Source organism: Halichoerus grypus, chromosome 12, assembly GCF_964656455.1.
Source record: "Halichoerus grypus chromosome 12, mHalGry1.hap1.1, whole genome shotgun sequence".
NCBI classification, from domain to species: domain Eukaryota; kingdom Metazoa; phylum Chordata; class Mammalia; order Carnivora; family Phocidae; genus Halichoerus; species Halichoerus grypus.
The window spans coordinates 95,308,840-95,332,766 of NC_135723.1; the positions used below are offsets into that span (position 1 = coordinate 95,308,840).

At 40.0% G+C, this 23,927-nt stretch overlaps 2 protein-coding genes and 1 pseudogene across 2 annotated transcripts in view; all 3 read left to right on the forward strand.

Annotated features, from left to right (window-relative positions):
* Window positions 1-7,494: 7,494 nt before the first annotated feature.
* LOC118532580 (olfactory receptor-like protein OLF3) lies at window positions 7,495-8,448 on the forward strand (annotated as a pseudogene).
* Window positions 8,449-12,967: 4,519 nt separating this feature from the next.
* LOC118532562 (olfactory receptor-like protein OLF3) lies at window positions 12,968-23,181 on the forward strand. The gene is made up of 2 exons (XM_036087236.2): window positions 12,968-13,081; window positions 21,879-23,181. Exon 2 carries the CDS (start codon window positions 21,902-21,904, stop codon window positions 22,853-22,855), a length of 954 nt encoding a protein of 317 aa, XP_035943129.1. The 5' UTR covers window positions 12,968-13,081; window positions 21,879-21,901; the 3' UTR covers window positions 22,856-23,181.
* LOC118532568 (olfactory receptor 2A2-like) overlaps window positions 13,039-23,927 on the forward strand; it is a 220,561-nt gene continuing 209,672 nt past the window's right edge. Inside the window, 1 exon segment of the mRNA XM_078059676.1 lies at window positions 13,039-13,081. The gene's annotated coding sequence lies outside the window, so the exon portion shown is untranslated.

Sequence of the window (23,927 nt, forward strand, 5' to 3'; positions counted from 1 at the left end):
CCATACAAACTACTTTAGATCTTGCTTTTTTTACTCTACAACATATCACAGAAACCATTTTGTGCCATTAATATAGAGAGGGTACATAAAACCTCACCATTTCCCCTTCCCTCAATCATTCTGAAATGATATTTTACCATGAACTTCTGAAAGATAGAAACTTGTTAAATTTATAACCAAAATACTATCATTATACTTAAAAAATTAAAAAAAATTCCTAAATATCATTATTCACTAGATGTTCTAATATAAATAATATATATATTATTTAGAGAGAGTGCATGGAGAGGGGAGGTGCAGAGGGAAAGGGAGAGAGAGAAAATCTCAAGCAGATTCCTCACTGAGCGTGGAGCCCGATGCATGGCTTGATCTCACAACCCATGAGATCATGACCTGAGCTGAAACCATGCGCCAGGTGCTTAACCAACCGAGCTACCCAGGTGCTCCTTGCATCCTGATTTTTAAAAATATTCTTTGTACTATGCATTTGCTACATCAGGAGCAAACCAAATTAAAAAAAAAATGAAATTAGAAACATACTGAATCTCCAGTCTGGATCACATTCAGTGGTCTGGCCTGTTGAAGCTGAAAACCATGTGCTACTCCTGGTCCTTCTTGTGAGATGACACTAAGCAGCCTCTACTTTACACTGTCTATTATCTTGTTGTCTGTTAAATCTTTAAAAAATGGGTTTTATGTTTTTCTTCAATTTTACCATTTCTAGCACTTTTCACATCTTTCTGTGTATCCAAATTCTGTTTGGTATCAAATTCCCTTTGTCTAAGAAAACTTCATGAACATTTTTTTGTAGTGTGGATTTTCCAGCAGTAAATTCTATTTTTGTTTGTCTGATGAACTCCTATTTCTCCTTCATCTTTGGAAGATATTTTCTCTGGGTATAGAAATTTGAGTTGACAATTATTCTTTTTTATCAGCACTTTATAATTATCATTCAATTGCCTTCCAGGCTACATAGTTTTATTTTTTTATTTGTTCTTTTTAAGATTTTATTTTAAGTAATCTCTACACACAGCATAGGGCTTGAATTTACAACCCCGAGATCAAGAGTCGCACAGTCCATCGACTGAGTCAGCCAGGTGTCCCCAGCCTGCATATTTTTAAAGAGACGTCTTTTAATTCAATTTTTGTTCTTCTGCATATAACATATCTGTTTTTCTTGTCACTTCCAAGATTTTCACCTTTTTTCTTTAAAGAAGTTAGAATATGATATCACTAGTTATTTTTATTTGTTTGCTTGTTTTTATAGTTATCCTCCTTAGTGTTCTCTGAACTTCTCATATCTGTGGTTGTATGTATTTCATGATTTATGGAAAATCTCCTGTCATTACCTTTTTAGATATTTATTCTTTGTTCTTTTATTTCTGTTCTTCTGGGATTCCATTTGTGTATATGTTAGTTTGATTTGTACCCTCCTATGAGCAGCCACTGCATGGTTCACCATTTATCCTAATGAAATGAACATTTATTCTCACACCAAAACCTACATGTGAGTGTTTACAGCAGCTTTATTTATAATACCACCATCCAGAAACAATCTAGATGTTCTTCAAAATGTGGGTGATTAAGTAAAAGGTGGTACATACACATCATAGAATACTCATAAACAGTAAAAAGGAATAAACAATTGATAGATACAACCTGGATGAATCTCTAGAGAATTATGCTGAGTGAAAAAGCCAGTCCTAGAAGAAATATACTATATGACTCCATTTATATATAATTCTTGAGCTGCCAAAATTCTAGATATGGAGAACAGATAGTGATTACCAGAGGTCGAGGAGAGGGTGAGGGCTGCACAGAAGTGGTGTGGCTATAAAAGGACAATATGAGGGATTCTTGTGGTAATGGAACATTCTTAACTATATCAATGTCAATATCTTGTGATATTATATCACATTGTCATATGATTAAAATTTAATATGTATATAATTATATCCTATTATATATCATGTTATCTTATGACGTGGTAGTATAGCTTTGCAGGATGTTACTTACCATGGGGGAAACTGGGCAAAGGTAGAAGGATACATCTGTGTTATTTCCTAAAACAGCATGTATATCTGCAATGATCTTAAACTACAATGTTTAATTAAAAATAAAATTTGAATCCCTCCACAATGTATACACATATTAAGTCATGTTGTGCACTTTAAATATTTTGCAATTTTATTTGTCAGTTATATGTTTATAAACCTACAAAAAAGTTTGAAGAGGGATAGAAGTTTCACTCTTCTATGTTAAGGATCTTGGATGATCTTAATTCTTTTCCATTTTTTTTTTCAGTAGTTGCTAATACTTCCTTTATCAACTTTCTCTACATTTAGATTTTTAAATCTATCTATGTGATGCTGTTATTTTTGGAGCTTAAATAGTACCATGAGGAATGTGCTAGGATGCCCATCAGACTTGCAGTGGTCACAGAAGCCCACTGGGCACTGCGTGTACATGAGGGGAGGGAAGAACATCTCTTCTGTCTCCAGAAGGAGAAGTAAAGGCATGTGGTGCCAAAAGGGGAGAATTGGTATTACCACCAGATTTAGATGCAGCCCCAGTCACTGCTCCGTGGATTGGGGCCTTGAAGGCTAAAGTCTGGTTTGGGCTCTAGGAGGACATCCTCCATCCTCAGAAGGCTGGCTTCTCTGGCTGTTTGGAATGGCCTAAGTCTGTAATGAAGATGTGAGAGGCAGAGGGATGGAGAAGAGCCTTCTACAGGGAGGACAGGGTGGAGGCCCTGTCCTGTGCATTGGGAGTGGTGGCAGCAATTAACATTGTCATGCAGGAGGCTCCTGGGGGGATGTGTCAGCCCTCCTCTGCAAATGCAGCTGCTGCCAAAGCTCATTAGGTCTGTGTGTGAGCTGTTTCTGAGCTCTTGTCAACGTCCTCCCAGTAGTGTCCTTAGCAATGGCAACTAGTCCCCAGGAACTGAGGAGCCCCGGGGGCCCAAGGACTTTGGGGTGTCTCTTTTATATGGTCCATCCCTGTGCTGGAGGGAGAGCTCTTGAGACCAGTTTAAACCTAGAGGAAAACAGACACATCTCCTCTGTCAGAACTGATGAACATCTGAGTGGCATCCACAGTCTGTGGGAGTGTGGCCTTGGCAAGGACAGAGACAGAAATGATGTGACTTGTTAGGGACTTGGATCAGGGGCATAAAACATGACTGGTGAAATCTTCTCATCTTAAGTATTATAGAAAATGTGGTAAAGTGATTGTGCTTTGCAGGAGCATGAGGCTTGGGTATAATTTTACAATAGGCTTCTTAATTCCAAAGCTTAGTACTGACATAGAGGGAGAAAGAAAGAGGGAAGAAACCCACAAGTATGATGATATCTTTTGTTAGGTATTGATATTGGCTAGCAGGTGGTGGTAATATTAGAATATTATTTTCAGGCAAGAAAAGATACATTATCAGTTGCTTTAAATCCTCGTATCTCCTATCTCAGTTATTTCTGAAGAGTTTGGTTCTCACAATATTGTGATTTTCTTTTTAAAAAAATAGATAAATGAAGACATAAGGCAATTAAGGGCTTACTCAAAGACCCTTGACACTCAGAGAATAAACTGGATGCAAGATTCAGGTGTCCTAACTCATCCCAGGGTTGGTTTTTCCTGAACTGGCTGTGGGGATTAAACCATAGAGACTTGCCAGACAGAGAGAATGATATGGCCATGAAAATCCTAGTCTTAGCCACAGGGAACAAGAATATAAAGAAGACAAGAATTTACATGAGACCACAATACAATCTGTCACCAAAAGTGAATGTCAGATTCATACATGTTTGAGAAACTGGGTCTTGGTAACTGGTCTCAGATTAAGTAAAAAGTCAGGTAACCAAATCTGGCTAGAAGAAGTTAGCAAGACCACAAAGAGAACACAGTAATTTTCTTTCAGGATGTCAAACCCATCTTTGAGATACCAACCACCCAAGCCATCATAGATGCTCTGTTTTCATACGTTAAGATGATGCAAGTATTCCTGCTCAGGATGGATGTTCTCAGTGTCTACATCAACCAACTCTTCAGTCAGGAGTCACAGAAATTTCTCTCTAAATGAAAGTGCCGTTTCTATGGACAGGTCAACTTGTTGAAGGTATGGCTCTGAATTATTGTGAGCAGCATGAGTTGTGGGACCTACCTTCACATGTTCTGCTTCTGTATTTGGGACTTTCACTTTTCCCAGCCAAGACTGTTTAGCTCCCCAACACACAGCCTGTTTCAGGGAAATGGATGGATTTTTCTTTATTTAAATAAAAAACCATAACTGACTAAAGTTGAGCTTTCTAATTAGTTGTATTAAGTTAGATAAAATGTGTTTGTATTAGGAATCTGAACACTTGTTTTTTGTTTGCATATGTCTGTCCTAGAGAGAAAGCATTTTGGTTCTATTTGCTGTTTGTATTAATAACTGGGTAATGAGAGAAGGCACATGAAGGTACTTTAACTGGAGCCAAGGGCTCTATTTTAACAATGAAGAGCTGAGGTCTGCATCCATGCCTGAGACCCGATTTTCCCTATAATTTCAGTGTCATTCCTGATCCCTCCTCCATCTGTAAGGGTCTTGGTTTTCAACTGTTATGTGACCTATTTTAAAGGTCACAATAAGGTCAGGTAATTTATATTTTAAAAATCCCATTTTGAATAATTACATCTATAAAATTCACAAAAAGGATATTTTCCTGACCAAAGGAACAAACATAGATGTTATTTCTATTTTCTTAATCTACCAGGTATTCAAAAATGGACTCTATCACTGTAGAAAACAGAAATATTTGGAAATCAATTAACTAAAATTTAAAAATTTTAAATCCAAGGCAAAGGACTTTTTAGAAATATATATACTGTTTGATGGGCTAAAAATAATTAGCTGATGTATCCATGAAAGGTATTTAAGTATTAGCAGCGGTGGACAGCGGCTGTATCAGCAAGATTCAAAAGCAAGTAGTTGCACTGACCAGATGGAAGGAGATAAGGCAGTGGTGGTATATTTGCAGTGTGAATGAAGTCAAAGGGAGAGGTGGGAGATTAGTAATTAAACAATGAAAGAAGAGGATTTATTCTGTGGAGTGTAAGGAAGAAGGAAGAATTAAAAAAGATGTCCTGGGAGAGAGGAAGAATTTTATTCTATTGCTAGAGATTAAGGAGTATGGAGGGCATACAGTTTGTGGAGATATGAATTGAATCCATGGTGGGATATTTAGGAATCATTCATTATGCTGTTGAAGAAGCATCTGGACTTTGTAGCGATGTCTAGGAGGTCATTGTGGGCTTGAGATGGAAGATCCAGTGTTAGAGACAAGTCTTCCAAGCAGAAGCTATAGGAAAAGCACAAGCTCTGTGCACAGAACCTTAGAAAATCCTCACAGTAATGCAGTAGGAGAGCTTAATTATCAAAAACTACAGAAGTTTAAAAGTTTTCCATGAGAGAGATAAGAACATTAGTTTGGAAGAAAATTAGGACAGAAGAGCATCACAGAGTGGAGAATTTAAAGGAACAAATAGTTCAGTTGCTTAAACAATAAAGAAATAAAGTAGAATAAGATCTCTGAATCTGATGATTAGAAGGCCACAGAGTGCCCTTCAAGAATGCAGTATTCATGGATTAGTGAAGATGGAAACCAGATTTCCATGGCTTGAAGGATGAATATTCTGAGGAAATAAACCCTACCAATCATCTCAGAACTCTGGATGTGAAAGGAAGAGAGAATCAGAATGGTAATTATGTAGCAAAGATTGGGTTTTTATAATGAGGGAAAAGGAATCAACCAAGAGCAAGAGAAACCCAGGATGGTAGAAAGGGGAATGAATGAAGAAATAAGATCCCAAATGTGATCAATGTGAAATGAAATGTCAACCAGCTATCCTCACTAAATGATGGACACCTGCCTATTCAGCCACTAACGGACCAATTGTAGATCTTCCAAATGTTTGAGTTCACCAATGACCCTTTCAGTTGGCCAATATTTCCCACATTTTACAAATTAAAAAATATAAAACGAAGAGAGGCTAAGTAGCTTGCTCTAGCCTTCAGTAAGCAGGAGAGAACAGATTTAAAGCAAGAACTTCCAGACTCTAAAGGTCCTGCTTTCTCTGGGATGTGACACTGTTGCTTGTTTGTCATGAGACAAAGGCTGTAGTAGAGAGATGTGCAGGGTGGGCGAGAGGAGCAGAGTGAGTCATGGGCTGGCTTGTTGTCCAGGCAGCTTGCACATGCAACAGGGGGACAGTGATGGGAAGACAATCTGTTCTGTGTCTTTCTCTTCCACTTGAGCATTAAGAGCACAGGGAAGTGTAATATTGCCCTTGAAATCCCAGCATCTGGCAAAGATGGCACTTAGAGATATTTGCCAAATTAATCAAAAACAAATGTCTACTTCCTATGCAGATCTGCTAAATAGTCAACAAAAGTTAACAGATTTGTTTTCTCTTTCTCTTTTTATACTAGAAAGCCAAAGCAGCCATTTCCATACTGTCCTTTTTTACTGAGACCATACACAAGGGCTAGAGTTGTAGAAAAATAAAAAGCAAGTCAGAATGAGTGAAGAAAAGGGTAGCAAAATAAAAAGAACAAGATAAAATGACCACTCTTCTCCATCTCCTTCCAAAGACCAAAGACACCAAATTCTCAAAAGACCTATATTTTTGCACCTTGCAGATTTCAAATCTACTAAAGGTTTTGCTTCCTTTCTTTATGTTTGAAATTGTGGACAGGATATGAGAGGAGAGCAGAGCACTTGTTACTCTGTCTCTGCCAGAGTGGGGCTCCTGCTATAACTCATACCCATAAACAGAATGCTATTGCCATGAAGAGTTGATGAAGTACTTTCCCCGTAGTTATCTACATTTGAAATGAAACATACTTGTGAGTTATGCAGTGTTGCCCATTTTGTATGTAAAAGTTTAAATATCTAACTCAATCTCATCTCTGTTAAGTCACTAAAACAAAATTCATATTCAGGTTTTTTAATTCCAGATTTTTCCATGAGACACCAGCCTTATTTGCAGTATATATCTGCCTCTTCCAAATCTTTTTTTTCTTTTGTAATTTATTTATACATTTCGTCATGTTTGCACAATAGCTACGGGTAGGGTTGTCCTTGAATTTTGGCCCATGTTTACCATCATTGCTTATTTTGCCTCCCAATGTCATTTATAATTCCCTCCTGCCCTGGAAAAGCAGGTAAACTGGAGAGATAATAAAACTCCAAAAATTACACTGTTTTATCTCCAGGCTTTAACTGACTCCCTGAGATCACATCATGTCCTTATGAAAGTGCCAGCCTCCTCTCTTATGTAGAGTAGATACAATGGGTATTAGGATCAAACCTATCATCTTGGCCCATATGATCAAAAATATCTAGCTATGGCAGGTCATTAAGATGTGCATTCTCTTAAGAAGTTATTCTTATAGTTCTTTAATTCAATAGTTTCTCTTCTCTCTGACTCTCTGCAGACTAATAATCTTCACATTTTTTATTGGACACAGATAACCAGACTTGCGTGAGAGAGTTTATTCTCCTCGGCCTGTCCAGTGACTGGGACACACAGGTGTCCCTCTTCGTCCTCTTCTTGATCACTTACGTGGTGACAGTGCTGGGGAACTTCCTCATCATTCTCCTCATCAGACTGGACAGCCGACTCCACACTCCCATGTACTTCATTCTTACTAACCTCTCTTTCGTTGATGTCTCTTATGCCACAAGCATCGTTCCTCAGATGCTGGTGCATTTTCTTGCAGCACATAAAGCAGTCCCATTTGTGAGCTGTGCAGCCCAGTTATTTTTCTTCCTGGGCTGGGGTGGGATTGAGTTTGTTCTACTGGCAGTGATGGCCTATGACCGCTATGTGGCTGTGTGTAACCCCCCGTGATACTCGGTCATCATGCATGGAGGCCTCTGTACTAGGTTGTCCATCACATCCTGGGTCAGTGGTTCTGTCAACTCTCTCATGAAGACTGTAATCACCTTTCAGCTGCCCATGTGCTCAAACAAGGATATTGATCACATATCCTGTGAACTCCTAGCTGTGGTCAGACTGGCTTGTGTGGACACCTCTTCCAATGAGATTGCAATCATGGTTTCTAGCATTGTTCTGCTGATGACACCTTTCTGCCTGGTTCTCCTGTCCTACATCCAGATCATTTCCACCATTCTAAAGATCCAGTCCACAGAGGGAAGAAAGAAAGCCTTCCACACTGGTGCCTCTCACCTCACAGTGGTTGTCCTGTGCTATGGCATGGCCATTTTCACTTATATCCAGCCTCACTCCAGCCCCTCTGTCCTTCAGGAGAAGTTAATTTCTGTCTTCTATGCCATTTTAATGCCCATGCTGAACCCTATGATTTATAGTCTAAGGAATAAGGAGGTGAAGGGGGCCTGGCAGAAACTACTAGGGCAATTATCTGGGTTAACATCAAAATTGGCAACTTGATGAATCCTGAGCATCACTTAGAAAAAGGAGCTTTGCCAGTGTTTTCTCCCACTTAACTCAGATATGGCAGGAATCACCTGCATTGCCCTGGCAACCAGGAAGGAGATGACGACACATGTACTGGTGATGCTGGGCAGGAGGCTGGAGGTTTGGTTGGGATGTGGGATGTGGGGGTATTTTTATGTCACCGCAGCATATTCAGTGGAGTTGAGCACTGCTGTAATTGGACTTCCTACCCTTACTCGATCTTCATTCATATGGCCTGAGAGTACAGTTTGCTGTTTTGATTTGTCACATTGTTTGTAATTATGGACCTATTAATGGACCTTACTTTGGACCACTGCTTCTTATTCATCCAAATTTTGTATGAAGTTACTGTGTTTCCACTGGGGAAAAAAAGCATCTTCACATTTTAGACTCAAAATACTACATAGCATATGTATCCACATCCAGTAACTATGTGAGTCCCTGTTCTGAGGAGAGAGATGCTATCAAGGCTGTTAGGATGTCCTTGTGCTGGACTGCTAACCATGCACATAGCATCTTGTCTGAGTGCTGAGGTACCTCAGGAGAGGGGCATCAACAGAAGGTCTTGTTTTATAGTGATAGGAATATAACTAAAAGTGTTTGTACAAGGCAAAGCCACGGAAAAGCCACGTCTGGGGCACTACTTGACAGCATACAAACAGTTTGAGAGGAATTTATTGCATTTATAAGGAGTACCACTTAAATGTTAAAACCATCCCATTTCTGAAATAAGTATTAACTCTTTTCCTAGACTTTAAATGCAGAATAACACATAAATTTTGACATAATGTATAAAATATAAAAGATGTAGTTAATCTTAGAAAGCACAGATTCCTCAGCCAAAGCCAATGAAAGATAAGACAACTTTATATGCATTTGGTGAATCAGGATAGCTATGCACTGTCTCCTTCTAGTCTCCATATTGAACACCTTCTTCCATCTCTCCTCCCATGTACAACAGGACCCTAGTTGGTCCTTGTACACTAGTGAGGTAGAATAGTCATAGAGATAAGCCTTTTGGGGTGATTGCAAAGTCTTCCTGTATGAAAGGACCAGAAAATGTCTAGCTGGAGACCAGAAAATAGTACAAGTTAGTGAAGTGACAACAACCCAAAAGAGGACAGCCAGTGAAAAATACAGAGCTGGATAAGAGCACAAGAGTTCAAAAATTCCCTGAAGCCATGACTGTAGGACAGAGAAGAGGAAGTAGTGAGGATGAAATAGGCAGGTAAAGAGGGTCAGATCACAGAGGGCATTGAATGCCAAATTACCAATGTGTAGTTGGCAAGGATTTTTAAGCAGAGATATGACTTGATAAAATTTACATTTTAGAATTATCACACTTGCCAATGTCAGAGGAAGAAGAGGTTAGACATCAGGAGACCAGCTGGCTGCCTGCTCCAGTGACACAATTAAGACAGTAGAGGAATCTGAATGAAAGAGAAAAGTCAAGCCAAGTCACATGATTTAAAAGAGATTTCAGAGGGACATTGCATTTCTCTGGGATTGCAATTGCTATGTGGACCCCATTCCTCCTCTAAAACTTCATTATCCTGGTATAAATATTATGTAAATCATGGAGTAAAGTGTGAATTTTACCACCGTGAACAACTGTATATAAAATGGTAGGAGAAAGAGATGAAAGAGGCAGAAAATCAGTAAAAAATACAAATGTACCCATGACACACAAAGGAGGAAAGTATGAAGATGCAATATGCTCATTTCTGCATCTTGTTGACATGTTTGGACTCTCCTTCACTGTTCCTCGAGGGGTCCCTTTGCCTTCCCCCGGCCCCCATGCCTTTGCGGTTGCCCCTTCTCCCCCCTCTCCAAGGTCAGCAGCACAGGTGACCTCTCTGGACCTGCTCCTCTGCTTCCATGCTCACTGATTGTTTCTCAGCCCAACTGAGTCAACTCATAAGCAACCTTTATTTCTATTTCTGTGTTCTTCCTGTCCAGCACGTTGACTTAATTCCTCCATGTGGCGTTCAATCTGTATTGAAATTCTCATGCACTTATGACACTGTGCCTCTCTTCTACTAGATCCTTAAACTAGATTGGTGAGAGTTACTTTAAACCCCTGTGTGATAGTTCCTATAATCAAGTACATCTGATCCTGGTTCTGTTAATTTCTTTGTTCAATGACACTGAATTTTTCTTGCCTTTTCCACTGACCTTTAGCTTGACTGGCAACTGAACATTTTGAGTGTAGGATAATAAACTGAGATAAGTAGCATTATGCCTTGAAATGGGCACATCTCTTCTGTCTGTGCTGTGGTCTTGCTTGGTGAGGAGAGTGTGGGAATCAATGCACTCATGGGTTGAGCGGGGCTTGAGTTTTGGGTTGCTGTGATCATCCCCCTCTACCAATAAATTAATTTCTGTATCAGGACTTGTGCTTAATGTGGGGTGTCCGGGGGTTGGAGGGCTTTCCCCAGTGTCGCTAAACCACCCTGAGTTGTAGGCTCTGCTGGGAGGCTGCATGTGGAGAGAGTGTCTGTGCACAGCCTGCCCCTGCCCCTGGTCCACAGCTGTGACTTGTTCCTCAATCCTGCTGGCCTGGGGATGGAGGGTGGGGCTTTATGCCTTTGTCCTGGCTCTTTCTCAGTCTCAGGCACGTCCTTCGTCCCTGTGTCTCAGGGTTGGGGCCTTCTTAGTGGTCTTTCCACCCCACAGCCTGAGGAGATGGCTCACTGTCTGAACAGAGTGGTTTCCTGCCCTAGGACCCTGGAGAAAGAATGTTTTGTTTTGTTTTCCGTTCTCTTCCCTCGGTAATGAGTCTTCATCTGTCTCTGAGGGAACCAGTTTGCTGCTCTCCCTTCAGTGGCTCAGGCTTTTGTTCCATGATGCAAGCAGAACCTGTGCCCAGAGCGTGCCTTCTCCAGCCGCACAGCTGTGCCCTCACCAAACCTGCACCTGGCAGGAGGCTTTCTCTGCTTTTCCACGTTTCCCTGAACATCATTGCGAGGGCTGTCCCAAGTGTGTGGAGAAAATCTTGAGAACTGGTGGCACTGCTCTTTTTGCTGTGGCTCTCGGCCATTCTGTGTTTCTAGTAACCCACCCTCAAACTTTAGCCATTTGTTAAGGCAATTCTCATGGGCTTGTTTGCTGGCCCTGTTTTCCTCCCAGGCTCTGGCCCAAGTGAGTAAGAGCTCACATCCTCTCCCTCCCTGGATGTGCCGATCTTTCCTGAGATTTCATGCTTTCGGGTTGCTCTGTAATCTCAGCTTTCTGATGATTCTGGGAATAGTTATGATTCTGTGGTTTAACCTTTCTTGTTTTAGGAGGGAACCAATGTTCTTTCCAGCTTTTTACAGCTTACGTGGAAGGTAGAACAAACTCAAATATATTTTTTCCTTTAAAAGAGACTGTGTTCTTTAGAGCAGTTTTAGATTCATAGCACAATTGAGCAGGAAGTACAGAGAGTTCCCATATGCTCCCTGTCCCCCTCCTTGCTCTGCCCCTAGAAACATCCTGTACCAGAGCAGTACATTTCATTTACCTTTATTTTAATTTTTATTTTTTAAATATTCTTTTAGGTAGACTCCATGCCCAACATGGGGCTTGAAGTCACGACCCCAAGACCAAGAGTTGCATGCTCTACTGACTGAGCCAGCCAGGCACCCCCATAATCACTTACTTTTAAAGGCGTGTTTTAAAAGACAAAGTTTAAGTGGGAGATGTGAGTGATAATTTACAGGTAAGTAATAATATAAAATGGCAAATAATGATTTTTAAGCCAAGGAATTTAAGGCAAATAAACTGCTTCTGTGAAAGTAGCTTACCCAAATTATATGCATAGTGTTTAGAGAAAATAATTCATTATATTCATGTTTATCTTGCAAACCAAGCCTACGCATTGATAGTACATATTACTGCATTTGTCACAAATGTTTTTGAAAGAACTATTTCGATTCCTAGGCAGACACTGATGAGATGACCTTCCTGGGCAGAAGAGGGCATTTCCTGTTTGGGGAACAGCAGGAATTGGAAAATGGGTGGGAGTCATTGGAGAATGTAGATGAAATATTTGTGAAGTGAATAATGATAGAATAAAGTGTTAAAATGAAAGATTAATGTGACCATGGTTTACAGAATGAATTGTTCCAAGAGTTCTCAAATTTATTCTATCAGAAACACCTGAAAGGCTCATTAAGCCACAATTTGCTGACCCTCCTATGTAGGGTCTGATTCAGTGAGTTTGGGCAGAATGAAGGCTATCATACTTTGGAGTGCAGTGAATTATTTGGCACTCTGGTACAAATACTAAAACAACAGCAGTCAGCAGCATTAACAATGGAAAGGAAATATCCATGGGACAGATGTTTTCAGTAAGAGTGATATAACTTGTTGAGTGATGGAGGTTGAATGACAAGGTCTGGAGCAGGTCTGGAGCAGGAGCAACTGAGAGAGCTGTGGGATCTTTACCAAAGCTTGGAATTTGGGAATTTCCCTTTTTGTTGTCTGCAGATGAGTTGAGAAGATCAGCAGTGATGTGAACGTCTGGACACCCTGACTACACTCTCTCAGCCATGGAATTTTTCCAACTTTCCTCAGAGAAAGTATCCAACCAATTCTGTCAATCTAGGGGAGTTCAGAAATTCAGGTGAGGAATGAGAAGCATCTCTACTTTCTCTTTCTATTGCTTGGAATACCACAGAGACATGGTCAAAGTCACTGGGTGCTGTAGTATCAGACGTTATAGTAACATGGCAGAATGAATGAGGAGACAAGCAAGATGATATTCACATTGGTGAGAATAAAAGATGTGGGAGATAATTACTGGATATTAGGGAAATAGATGAGGTGGCAAGTGCATGATGAGGGGATGCATATGTTGGTGGATGAGCAGATAAGCAGGTGGTTGAGTAAGTATGGAAATGGGTATAGACAGTGGGTAAGTGTGTGGATATGTAAATGATGGTGTTAGCGTGACTGGGTATTGGACTTGGAGATGAATGGACAAGTAATTCACTTACAGAAGCATTGCCTGAAGAATATGTCAGAGATGTAATGTGACTGCAGTCTGTCAAAATTACATTCAATTTTTTCATAAATATTAAAAATTTGAAGAGGTATAGAAAATTGACTGTATTAATGATTTTGGATCTCCTTTACTTTTCCCTTTTTCCCCCTGGAGACCATAAAACTTTATTTTTATTGATCCTATTTGAGTCTTAAATCTTTTTACACAGTGCTATTATTTTGGAACTTGGTTAGTACTATGAGAGATGTGCTCTCCATAGGGTTCATCCATCTTTACAAAACTCTCAGCAGGTCTAGTAGGGTCTTTGCCCATCTCAGGGGAGTGAGGCACAATGATCCTGTGTTCAGGACAAACAAGGGCATCCTGGAGCTAAAGGGTATAACTGTTTTTTCACTAGGTTTGGTTGCAGACCTAATCACTGCTCAGAAAAAAAGGGGCAAGAGAACTAAATGTCAGGTTTGGGCTAGAGGAGAATGCTGTAAAACCTCAGTAAGCTGGCATCTTTGGCTTTTTAGAATGACCTTTGGCTCCAGGGGATTGCTGTTGTTTTTTTTTTTTGAAGAGAGTGGAGAACAATTGACTTCACAGGGAGAAGGGCAGCAAGGAGACCCTGCCCTTGAGAACTGGGAGTGGTAACATTGATGGACACTCTATTGCATAAAGCTCCTGAGGGGAGTCTTTCAGCCCCACATTGCTAATTCAGACACTGCTGCACCTCACTAGGTTTATGTTGGAGTCATAACTTTCTTGCAGCTGTTTCCCTCACAATCTAAACTATTCCCAGATGAGTTCTTAACCAGGAGCCTGAGGAGTCTGGGACTCTTCATCTCTCTGGTCCATGGCTTTGTTGGAGGGAACATTCTTTAGAAACCAACATAAAATTAGACTGAAGTAGACACGTCTGTTTGTCAGGCACTAATCAATGCTTGAGAGCTCAAATGGAGGCACCAGCAGAGGGTGGGTGTACACAGGTGTGTCTAGAGGGGCAGAATTAGAACTGACTTAACTTGTTTGGGACTTTGGATCAGGATTTTACCCACAAATGCTGCAATCTTCTCACCCAAAATAATATGGCAAATGTCGTAAAGTGATTCTGACTTCCTGAAGCTGGGGGCTCAGGTACTGTTCTAAGGGTTCTCAATGCTGAATTTATGTACTAACAGAGAGAAAGAGAGAGAGTGAAATCGGGGAGATGCAGAAGAGGATGATTAATATTTGGAAACTGAAGATAGTGGGGAGGATTTCTGCATCATATTTGGGGAAGACCTAAGGGACAAACCAGATCTGTAAGGTGATAGTTATTTTACTCATGAGCATGTGTAGGAGTCTATTAAATTTCCAAAAAGACAAATTGTTAATAACTATGCAGTCTCTTTTCTCAATTTTCCTGAAGAGTTTGTGTACAAAGTATTTTGATTTTCCTTTAAGTGTTGGAAAGTGGAAATGTAAGATGAGTAAGTGGATTGTTCAAGTCCTACAACACTCAGAATGTGAACTGGGACTAGAATTGAGGTCTCCTGACTCATTTTTGGGTTAGTTCCTCTAGATTAGGCTGTAGGGATTGCACTGTGGGGACATGGTAGATTGAAGGAATTATACTGCCATAGTTTCCCCACTGGGGACAAGACACACAAAGAAGCTGAGCATTTACTGAATGAAACCATAGTAAAACATCATTCAAGGTTATTTGAGTATTCCATATATCAGAGAAACTGAGCCTCATTGGTTGCTGATTATGTGAAATGCCAGGCACCAAATCTAGATGGGAAGTAGCAAACTGGTTATCTTCTGAAGATATAAAACCTGTTGTAGAACACCCTCCCAAGTGATCCTTGGGTACTCTGTTCCAAACATTAGGTTGTTGCAAATATTTCTGCCCATGATGAATGCATTAAATGTATATAGCATTCAAGTGTTCAGCCATAGGTCTTATGAATCTTTCTCTAAATTAAAGTGCTATTTCTATTGGCAATTCAAGTATGTAAATGTACGGTCTGGTTTATTTTGACCAGCATTAGACAAAACATGTCTGTAGGTTGTGGGACTCACCTTCATGTGCTTTGTTTCTGTCTGTTGCAGTGAAGTTGTAGAGGATTACAAATAGGAAGCCAATATGATCAAGATTCAATGGAGGATTGCAAAAGATGTGCATAGACTTTCAGGAGAGAAAAAACTTTTCCCCCCTTAGCTATAGGGCATTATTAATGCAATGAATGGGGAGGGGGAATTATGGGTAGTGGGCTTACCATAAGCCTCACTGTTTCAGATTGGATTTTTGAGGATGATCCACGGTTTTGTCCATCCATGCCCTCTTCAAATTGGCATGAATAGTGGAAAGAAATATGGTTCTGAAATATAATCCTGGAAAGTGAGGCACTGAGGAATCCTATAACGTGCATACCTCCTGAGTCTGTTCAAATCAATACTTGTCTCTTCCTAATGTACAAGGAAACGGAGAAGATAATTTCTTGAAGCAGCCAGCCAAAAGAAGTGGAAAAAAGTTGTTTAAAATGTTTACACATGATAGTAAGACAGTGAATTTGGTAATGAATGCTGAGAATAGAGAAGGTATATGAAACCTTTTACCCATTTATGAAACTCTGAATAGTTCCATCCTTAAAAAAAATAATCAAGTATTTTGGAATGTTTGTACATAGAGTAGTAATGGAAAATAAATGCAATTAAAAATGATTGAAAAACAGGAGCAGCAGAAACTGCAGACATCTCCAGAGAACCACAGGAAATGATCCTGTCTGTGTGGCACAGCATAGTGAAAATTCTGTCAGTGCTTGTTAGATTTTGTCTGTGGGTCAGGTTTCTTGTCTTATTTGATGAGCAGTTGCTCATAGTTCTTCAGTAGTTCTTACCAGTTCTATTAGAGCAGAAATCTGGGGAGGGTGTGGTAAAAGGCTAAAAGGGCCCCTTACTACGTTGAAAAGCCATATTGTTACTTGGGGCGACACCCTTCTTCTCAGGCATTCTGCAGAGCTTAGTGAGCTCAACATGGAAGGAGCTCCCATCTGGGAGGTCTACTGATCAGAGTTTAAGTAAATTATGACAGATGAGTTGGAGATGCCTCATTTCCATGACTCCCAAATGCCATGCGTTTACAAGTTTTACCAAAATTTACTGCCTGAGAATTTACCATATATCTAATGGGCAATTTTATTAGAGCATGGACCATTTTAGTGGAACGTAGACCTTGGTATAGAGAGTTACAGAGATGGAGTGAAAATATTTGGCTTGTCAATGAAGGGTTAGAAGCAAGAATCAGATAAAGGGAGGCAGGAATAGGCTAAGGCCAAATTTTTATCTACCCCATGGAGATAAAGGCCAGTCCTTGTTTTAACATCAGCAAGCATTGTTGTCTGAATTATTCACTGTTCACCTTGTTCAGATGACATGTACTTTCAGCCAAAGATGTCATCAGGTAGTAGGAGATTGAAACAATAAGAAAAATAATTGTGGTTGAATTTAAGTAGGTGGAATAGGTTGAAAAATAACACTTAACTTGTTATAATTTACATCAAGTTTATAACAGAAAAAATAACCGTTTCCATGGAATCAATGAATAGATTTATTTTTTAAAAAGATCATAATGGTTGGCTAAAATTTAACTTTTAAATTAGGTGTATTGTGTCATATAAAAGGTGTTATGTGAAAAATTTGTTCACCTACTTTATGTCTTCATTTCTTTGTCACGGAGAGAACATTTTAGTCCTGATATTTGTGTAACTAATAATTACTGGATAATGGGAGGAGGCACTGGGAACTAGTTTTAGCTAAGGTCTAGAAAGGTAATATTTTAACTGGGAAAATTTGATCTTGCTGTCTATACTTTACCCCTGACTTTTTCTGCAACGTCAGAGTCATTCCCATACAAGTTCACAAAAAGATTATTTGCTTTATATCATAAACTTTCCATTTAATATTTTTAATATCTAAATATGTCCTCAAAAGATGTTCCACATAAAAAACACATTTCAGGCATTAGTATCAGTATTGTAAAGAGAAAATTTTTCATGGACTATTTCTATAGCATCTTTCATACTAAGTCACATAGTATGCTCTATTTGTTATGGCTCTAGTAATTATGCTACATCCACCCTACTTCATAAAACACAGGCATGAAGTCCTTCCTGCAAGGTGCTCATGTCCAAGGAGATAAACCAAGGGATATGTCATTCCCCAGTACTATGTTCTGAGCAGACAGCATGGATTATTCATTTGTGAGTAGACCATGAAAGCTCAAAACCTATAGAGAATGGTTTCAGATTTGTTGAGAAAATATGTAAAATAGCATTTTGTTGTTGATTAAAGGAATACTGTGGACCTGGCAAAAAGGTAAAGTAGCCAGAGTTAGGACAAATTCTCAGAAGAGAGCACAAAACACACTGTGCAGGAGGAAGAGCTAAATAGATGTGGCTCTTAACTGTGGTCATTGTTCAACACTGGTTTTGAACACCAGCTGCCTGCCTAACCCTATACTAAAAGGTTTCTGTTGTCTTATTTATGCAGACAAATGGAACAAATAGTCCCACATTTTCCCTTTGTTTTTTGACCTCAGTGAAAAATACACATTCAGGAAGAGCTACAGATCCTACAAATTAGTTAGATCTGAGAAGCCCAAGCTCTGGCTTTCTGATAGGAGTGGTGAGATCTGAAGTCTTCATCTGGCATCGAGTCCATTTTCCACCCTAGGCCAGAATAGGAACCCAACTAAATTTAAATGGAGCTGCTCCCAAAGTAATAAGGTGATGGGATTAACTGCAGGGCATGCTAAAAGCATCTGATGAACACATGTTTCCTCCTGCATTTGCCTTTCCAAAGGCCGATCTATTTTCTTTATCTACCATGAGTCCCAAAAATGACTACGAGTGTGGACAAAAGGTGTAATTGGTTATTAATGATTTTGAAATAAGGCAGTGATCTTTGGAAATGAATAGCAGCCTCGGTGGGTTAAAAATAATCAGCTAACGTATCACTGAAAGTTACTTGAGTATTAACAGCTTATTTTAGTAAAATACTTTGCTGTAAAACACACAGTATTATAATAAATGCTAGAGATAATAAAATAAAAGTTAGAAATAGTACAGGACCAGACTGAAGATTGTGTGGAAATTCTTCTGTGCAGGAAAACCTTAATTCTGTGTACATGTAGACCTCATAGATCTGTTTGTGTGGGGAAGTGATGAGGAAACACTTGTATCTTCTGATGAAGTCGGAGGGAGCATGTAGGAGTGTGGAGTGGGTGGAGGTGGCATCAGGGAAATTTACAAGGATGCCTTGCACTCTATGGCATGGGGTGATGAGGGCAAGTGTAAGTACGAATGACGCTGGGGGAAGTTGGGGAATATGCAGTAAAGGAAATGAAGAAAGAGGATTTATTTCAATGGGTGGGGAAGAGGAGGGGAAAGTCAAGCATGAAGTGTTGGGAGAATGGGAGAATTTTTGTCGCATTGACAGAAATGAAGGAGTCAGGAGAGACCCCATGTGTGGGGAGGTGAGTGGAGGCCTTGGTGAGACATTTCTGAGATGGACATTCATTATGGTGTTGGGGAAAGCATCTGGGCCTTCAGAGGGAAGTCCAGGAGACAAATATAGACTTGAGGGTGAGCTGCACACAGTTGATCACAATTTTTGTCATTAGAAATTACAAGCCCTTCAAGGGGAAAAACCATAGAAGAATACAGTTGGTGAGCACAGAACTGACCAGATTTTCACAGCAGTGGAGCCGGAGGGTTTGGAGAAATCCCTCACGAATGCAGATAAGGAATAACAGATCAGAGGCTAGTCAGGACAGAAGCACAGGATAGAGTCAAGGGTTTGAAGGAGTAAATACTTGACACTATTAAAAGTTAAACAGTGAAAATCAAATGAAAGCCTGTGTATTTGATATGAGAAAGTCACCAGGGATCATTAAGAGTATAATTTCCATGATTTAGTGAAAGTAAAAACCACGGTTTTCTGGCTCAAAGGATGAATTCTATGAGGAAATAATTCCAGCAGGTGGCCACCAATCATTTGAGAACTCTTGATGTGAAAGAGGAAATAATTAGAATGATAAATAGCAAAGATTCCTCTCCCCATATTGAGAGGTTGTATATATTTTTTTAATGAGGGACAAGTGGTCAATGAGAGATGAGAGAAACACAAGGATGGCAAAAAGAGGGAGTAAGTGAAAGAATAACATCCTTATTGAAAGAGATAGATGAAAAAGATGATGAAAGAGATAGAGAGTATGAAATCAAAGGTTTAGGTCAATTGTCATCACCAAATAATGGATACCTGCCCTGATTCAGTCATTGGTATAGGAAGGTTAGATCTTCAACTCCTTAATTTCAGCAATGACCCTTTTAGTTGGCCAATATTATCCACATTGTGCCATTGAAAAACTATGAGACAGGGTTGGCTGGATAACTTGCTTCAGTCCCAGGAAGTGGAAGAGAATGGATTCAGAGCACAGACTGTTAAGTTTTGAAGCTCGCACCTACAGTGAGATGTGATACTGTTGTTCATTTGTCATGAGACAAGGGCTGTAGTAGAGTGATGTGGGGGGTGGGCAGGAAGACTAGAGTGAGTCGTGGGCTGGCTTGTTCTCCAGGCAGCTTGCACATGCAACAGGGGGACAGTGATAGGATGACAGTCTGTTCTGTGTCTTTTCCATCCACATGAACTCTAAGTGTAGGGAAGTGTAATATTTACTTTGAAATCTTAGCATCTAGCAGCAATGGCACTTCATGGATGTTTGCCAAGTGAGTGGAAAAAGAAATGTCTACTTTCTGTTGCAGATTTGTTAAAATTCAGTAACAGTTAACAGATTTTTTTTCTTGAGGTTTTAGAATTAAATTTGAATGTCATCTTTGAGGCATTTGATCTGACCATGATTGAAGAAAAGCCAAGTGAGGGGTGGTGGTGGAAGGTTTATGATGGAGCCAAAGAGGAGTAACAGTTGAAAGGGGAGATCAGGTAAGAGAAGGACACCAGCAGAGTTTATGAAAATGTATGTGGCTGAACCATGAAAGAGATGGGCATTTAAGGGAACTGCTTGTTTTGTTTCAGCCTTTATCAGGTAAGAGAGTGGAGGCATAGACAGTCTTACCTTTCTGCTCACAGACCCTAGCAAGACCCCTTTGGATTCTAGGACAAGCAGCTCTGTTTCTGTCCTCAAGCCCTCTTACTGCCTTTATCCTTAACTTTAAAAAAATTTTAAAAATTTGAACAGTTTCTGTTTAGTGTTCAACATTGATATTGTAACATACAGTTCTACTTAAGAAGCCTTTCTGGGATGAAAGAAAACACAAAAGAAACTCCATTCCAGCATACATGTACATATATTCATACACATATTGTACTCTGCCTTGGTCAATGATGAAGGTTCCTTAAACAATTGCTTCCCTTCCTCTTTTGTAAATAGAAAGTCAAACATCCATACTGTCATTTCCTTTATTTTGAGCCCATATGCAAAGGATAGATTCTTAAGAACATCAAATTGAGAAGAAAAATAAAGAGAACAAGGTATGATCACAATTCCCTTTCCCTTCTGATACCACTGAAGGCTGAAGAGATCAGGGCTATAAAAAAAGACAAATGATCCCCAGGTCCTCAAGGTGACCAGTCATCCTGAATCCCTCAGTTCTATTATTGATTGCCTCCATTTCATTTATATCTGAGTTTGTGGAGGTTATACATGGGAAAATCCTTTGCTATTCTATCTACTCCAAGGCAGAAGTCATGTTACTACTAATACTCAGACTAGTATAGTACTATTATTACTAGTACAGTCTATAAAGTACTTTCTCCAAAGTTACCTACATTTCAGCTTGAAAGTATTTGTGAATTGTATAATATTGTCCTGTTTCATATATAAAAGTTTGTCACTAAACCACAGTAACAAACTGCTAAACAAAATCAGATTTCAAACCTGGCTTCTCTGATTCTAGAACTTTCCACAAGGCCCTGCTTCTTCCCAAAGAGTGAGTGCCTGCCTCTTGTAATAGATTTATCCATTTTATCATGATGAGGCTAGTTGACAAAATTAAGGTAGTTTTTATAACTTTCCAACAAGATTTTTTTTCATTGTTTGTCATTTTACTTACTACTGTCACCTACGAAGCTCCCCTCACTCTCAATCTGAGGTAAGTTGGTAAAGATGTGAGCTCCTGAAATTGCACTGCATCATCGCCAGTCTTTAACTGGGTTATCCTGACCACCTCACGTCCTTATAAAAGTGCTGGCCTGACTCTGATGCAGAATAGATATAATACATGTTGGGATAAAGCCTATCATCTTGGCCAGTAAGTGGTCTGAAACATCTGGTTAAGGCTGGCCAATTGTATACAATAGATATTCATAAAAAATTATTTTTATAATTCTTTGATTCAACAGTTTCTATTGTTTCTGACTTTCTCTGCAGATTAATAATCTTCAGATATTTTAATGGGAACGGGTAACCAGACTTGGGTGAGAGAGTTCATTCTCCTTGGCCTGTCCAGTGATTGGGACATGCGGGTTTTCCTCTTTGTGCTCTTCTTGATCACATACATGGTGACAGTGCTGGGGAACTTCCTCATCGTTCTCCTCATCAGACTGGACAGCCGACTCCACACTCCCATGTACTACTTTCTCACCAACCTCTCCCTCGTTGATGTCTCTTATGCCACAAGCATCATTCCTCAGATGCTGGCAAATTTTCTTGCGGCACATAAAGCAGTCCCATTTGTGAGCTGTGCAGCCCAGTTATTTTTCTCCCTGGGCTTGGGTGGGATTGAGTTTGTTCTACTGGCAGTGATGGCCTATGACCGCTATGTGGCTGTGTGTAACCCCCTGCGATACTCGGTCATCATGCATGGAGGCCTCTGTACTAGGTTGGCCATCACATCCTGGGTCAGTGGTTCTATCAACTCTCTCATACAGACCGCCATCACCTTTCAGCTGCCCATGTGCACAAACAAGTATATTGATCACATATCCTGTGAACTCCTAGCTGTGGTCAGACTGGCTTGTGTGGACATCTCCTCCAACGAGATCGCAATCATGGTTTCTAGCATTGCTCTGCTGATGACACCTTTCTGCCTGGTTCTCCTGTCCTACATCCAGATCATCTCCACCATCCTAAAGATCCGGTCCACAGAGGGAAGAAAGAAAGCTTTCCACACCTGTGCCTCTCACCTCACAGTGGTTGTCCTGTGCTATGGCATGGCCATTTTTACTTATATCCAGCCCCACTCCAGCCCCTCTGTTCTTCAGGAGAAGTTGATCTCTCTCTTCTATGCTGTGTTGACACCCATGCTGAACCCCATGATTTATAGTGTAAGGAATAAGGAGGTAAAGGGGGCCTGGCAGAAACTATTAGGGCAATTTTCTGGAATAACTTCAAAACTGGCAACTTGATGAATCCTGAGCATCACTTAGAGAAAGGAGCTTTGCCTGTGTTTTCTCCCACTTAACTCAGATATGGCAGGCATCACCTGCATTGCCCTGGCAACCAGGAAGGAGATGACGACACATGTACTGGTGATGCTGGGTAGGAGGCTGGAGGTTGGGTTGGGGTGTGGGTGTATTTTTATGTCACAGCAGCATGTTCAGTGGAGTTGAGCACTGCTATAATAGAACTTCCCACACTTTCTCTATCTCCATTCATATGGCCTGAGAGTAATGAGAAGAAAAACACACTGTTTTGATTTGTCACATAGTTTGTAATCATGGACCTATTTGTGGATCTTACTTTGGACCACTGGTTCTTATTCATCCAAATTTTGTACAAAGTAATTGTGTTTCCATTGGGAACGGAAACATATTCATATTTTACACTCACTTATAATAATGTGTGACGTATGAAGCCACACCCAGTAACTGTGTGAGTCACTGTTCTGAGAGAGATGCGAGGGGGGCTGTTAAGATATCTTTGTGCTGGACCACTAACTGTGCACATAGCATCTTGTGGGAGTGCTGAAGGTACCTCAGGAAAGGAGCATCAACTAAAGGTCTTATTTTATAGATAAGAATATAACTAAAGGTGTTTGTTCAAGGCTCCTACTGGCCAAGGAAAAGCCACGTCTGGGGCACTACTTGACAGCATATAAGCAATTTGAGAGGAATTTTACTGCATATGTATAAGGTACCATTTAAATATTAAAATTGCCCAATTTCTGAAAAATCCATAACCTCTTTTCTGAGACTTTAGAAACAATAAGCACATAAAATACGAATTAATATATAAAATATAAGAGGTATAGTTAATCTTAGAAAAGACAGATTCCTGAGCCAAAGCCACTGAAAGATAAGATAATTTCAATATGTATTTTGGGAATCAGGAGAGTTGGATTAGCTGGGCAGTGTTTCTCTCTAGTCTCTGTCCGAACACCTTCTCCCATCCCTCCTCCCACACAACAGGGTTCTGGCTGATCTTTGTAAATTAGTGAAATTGAATATGTGCGACTGGGTCTCATCTCTGAGAAAACAC

Bases quoted from the DNA above. Each gene is read 5' to 3' on its own strand.
- LOC118532562 (XM_036087236.2), top strand. From the start codon at position 21,902: ATGGGAACGGGTAACCAGACTTGGGTGAGAGAGTTCATTCTCCTTGGC.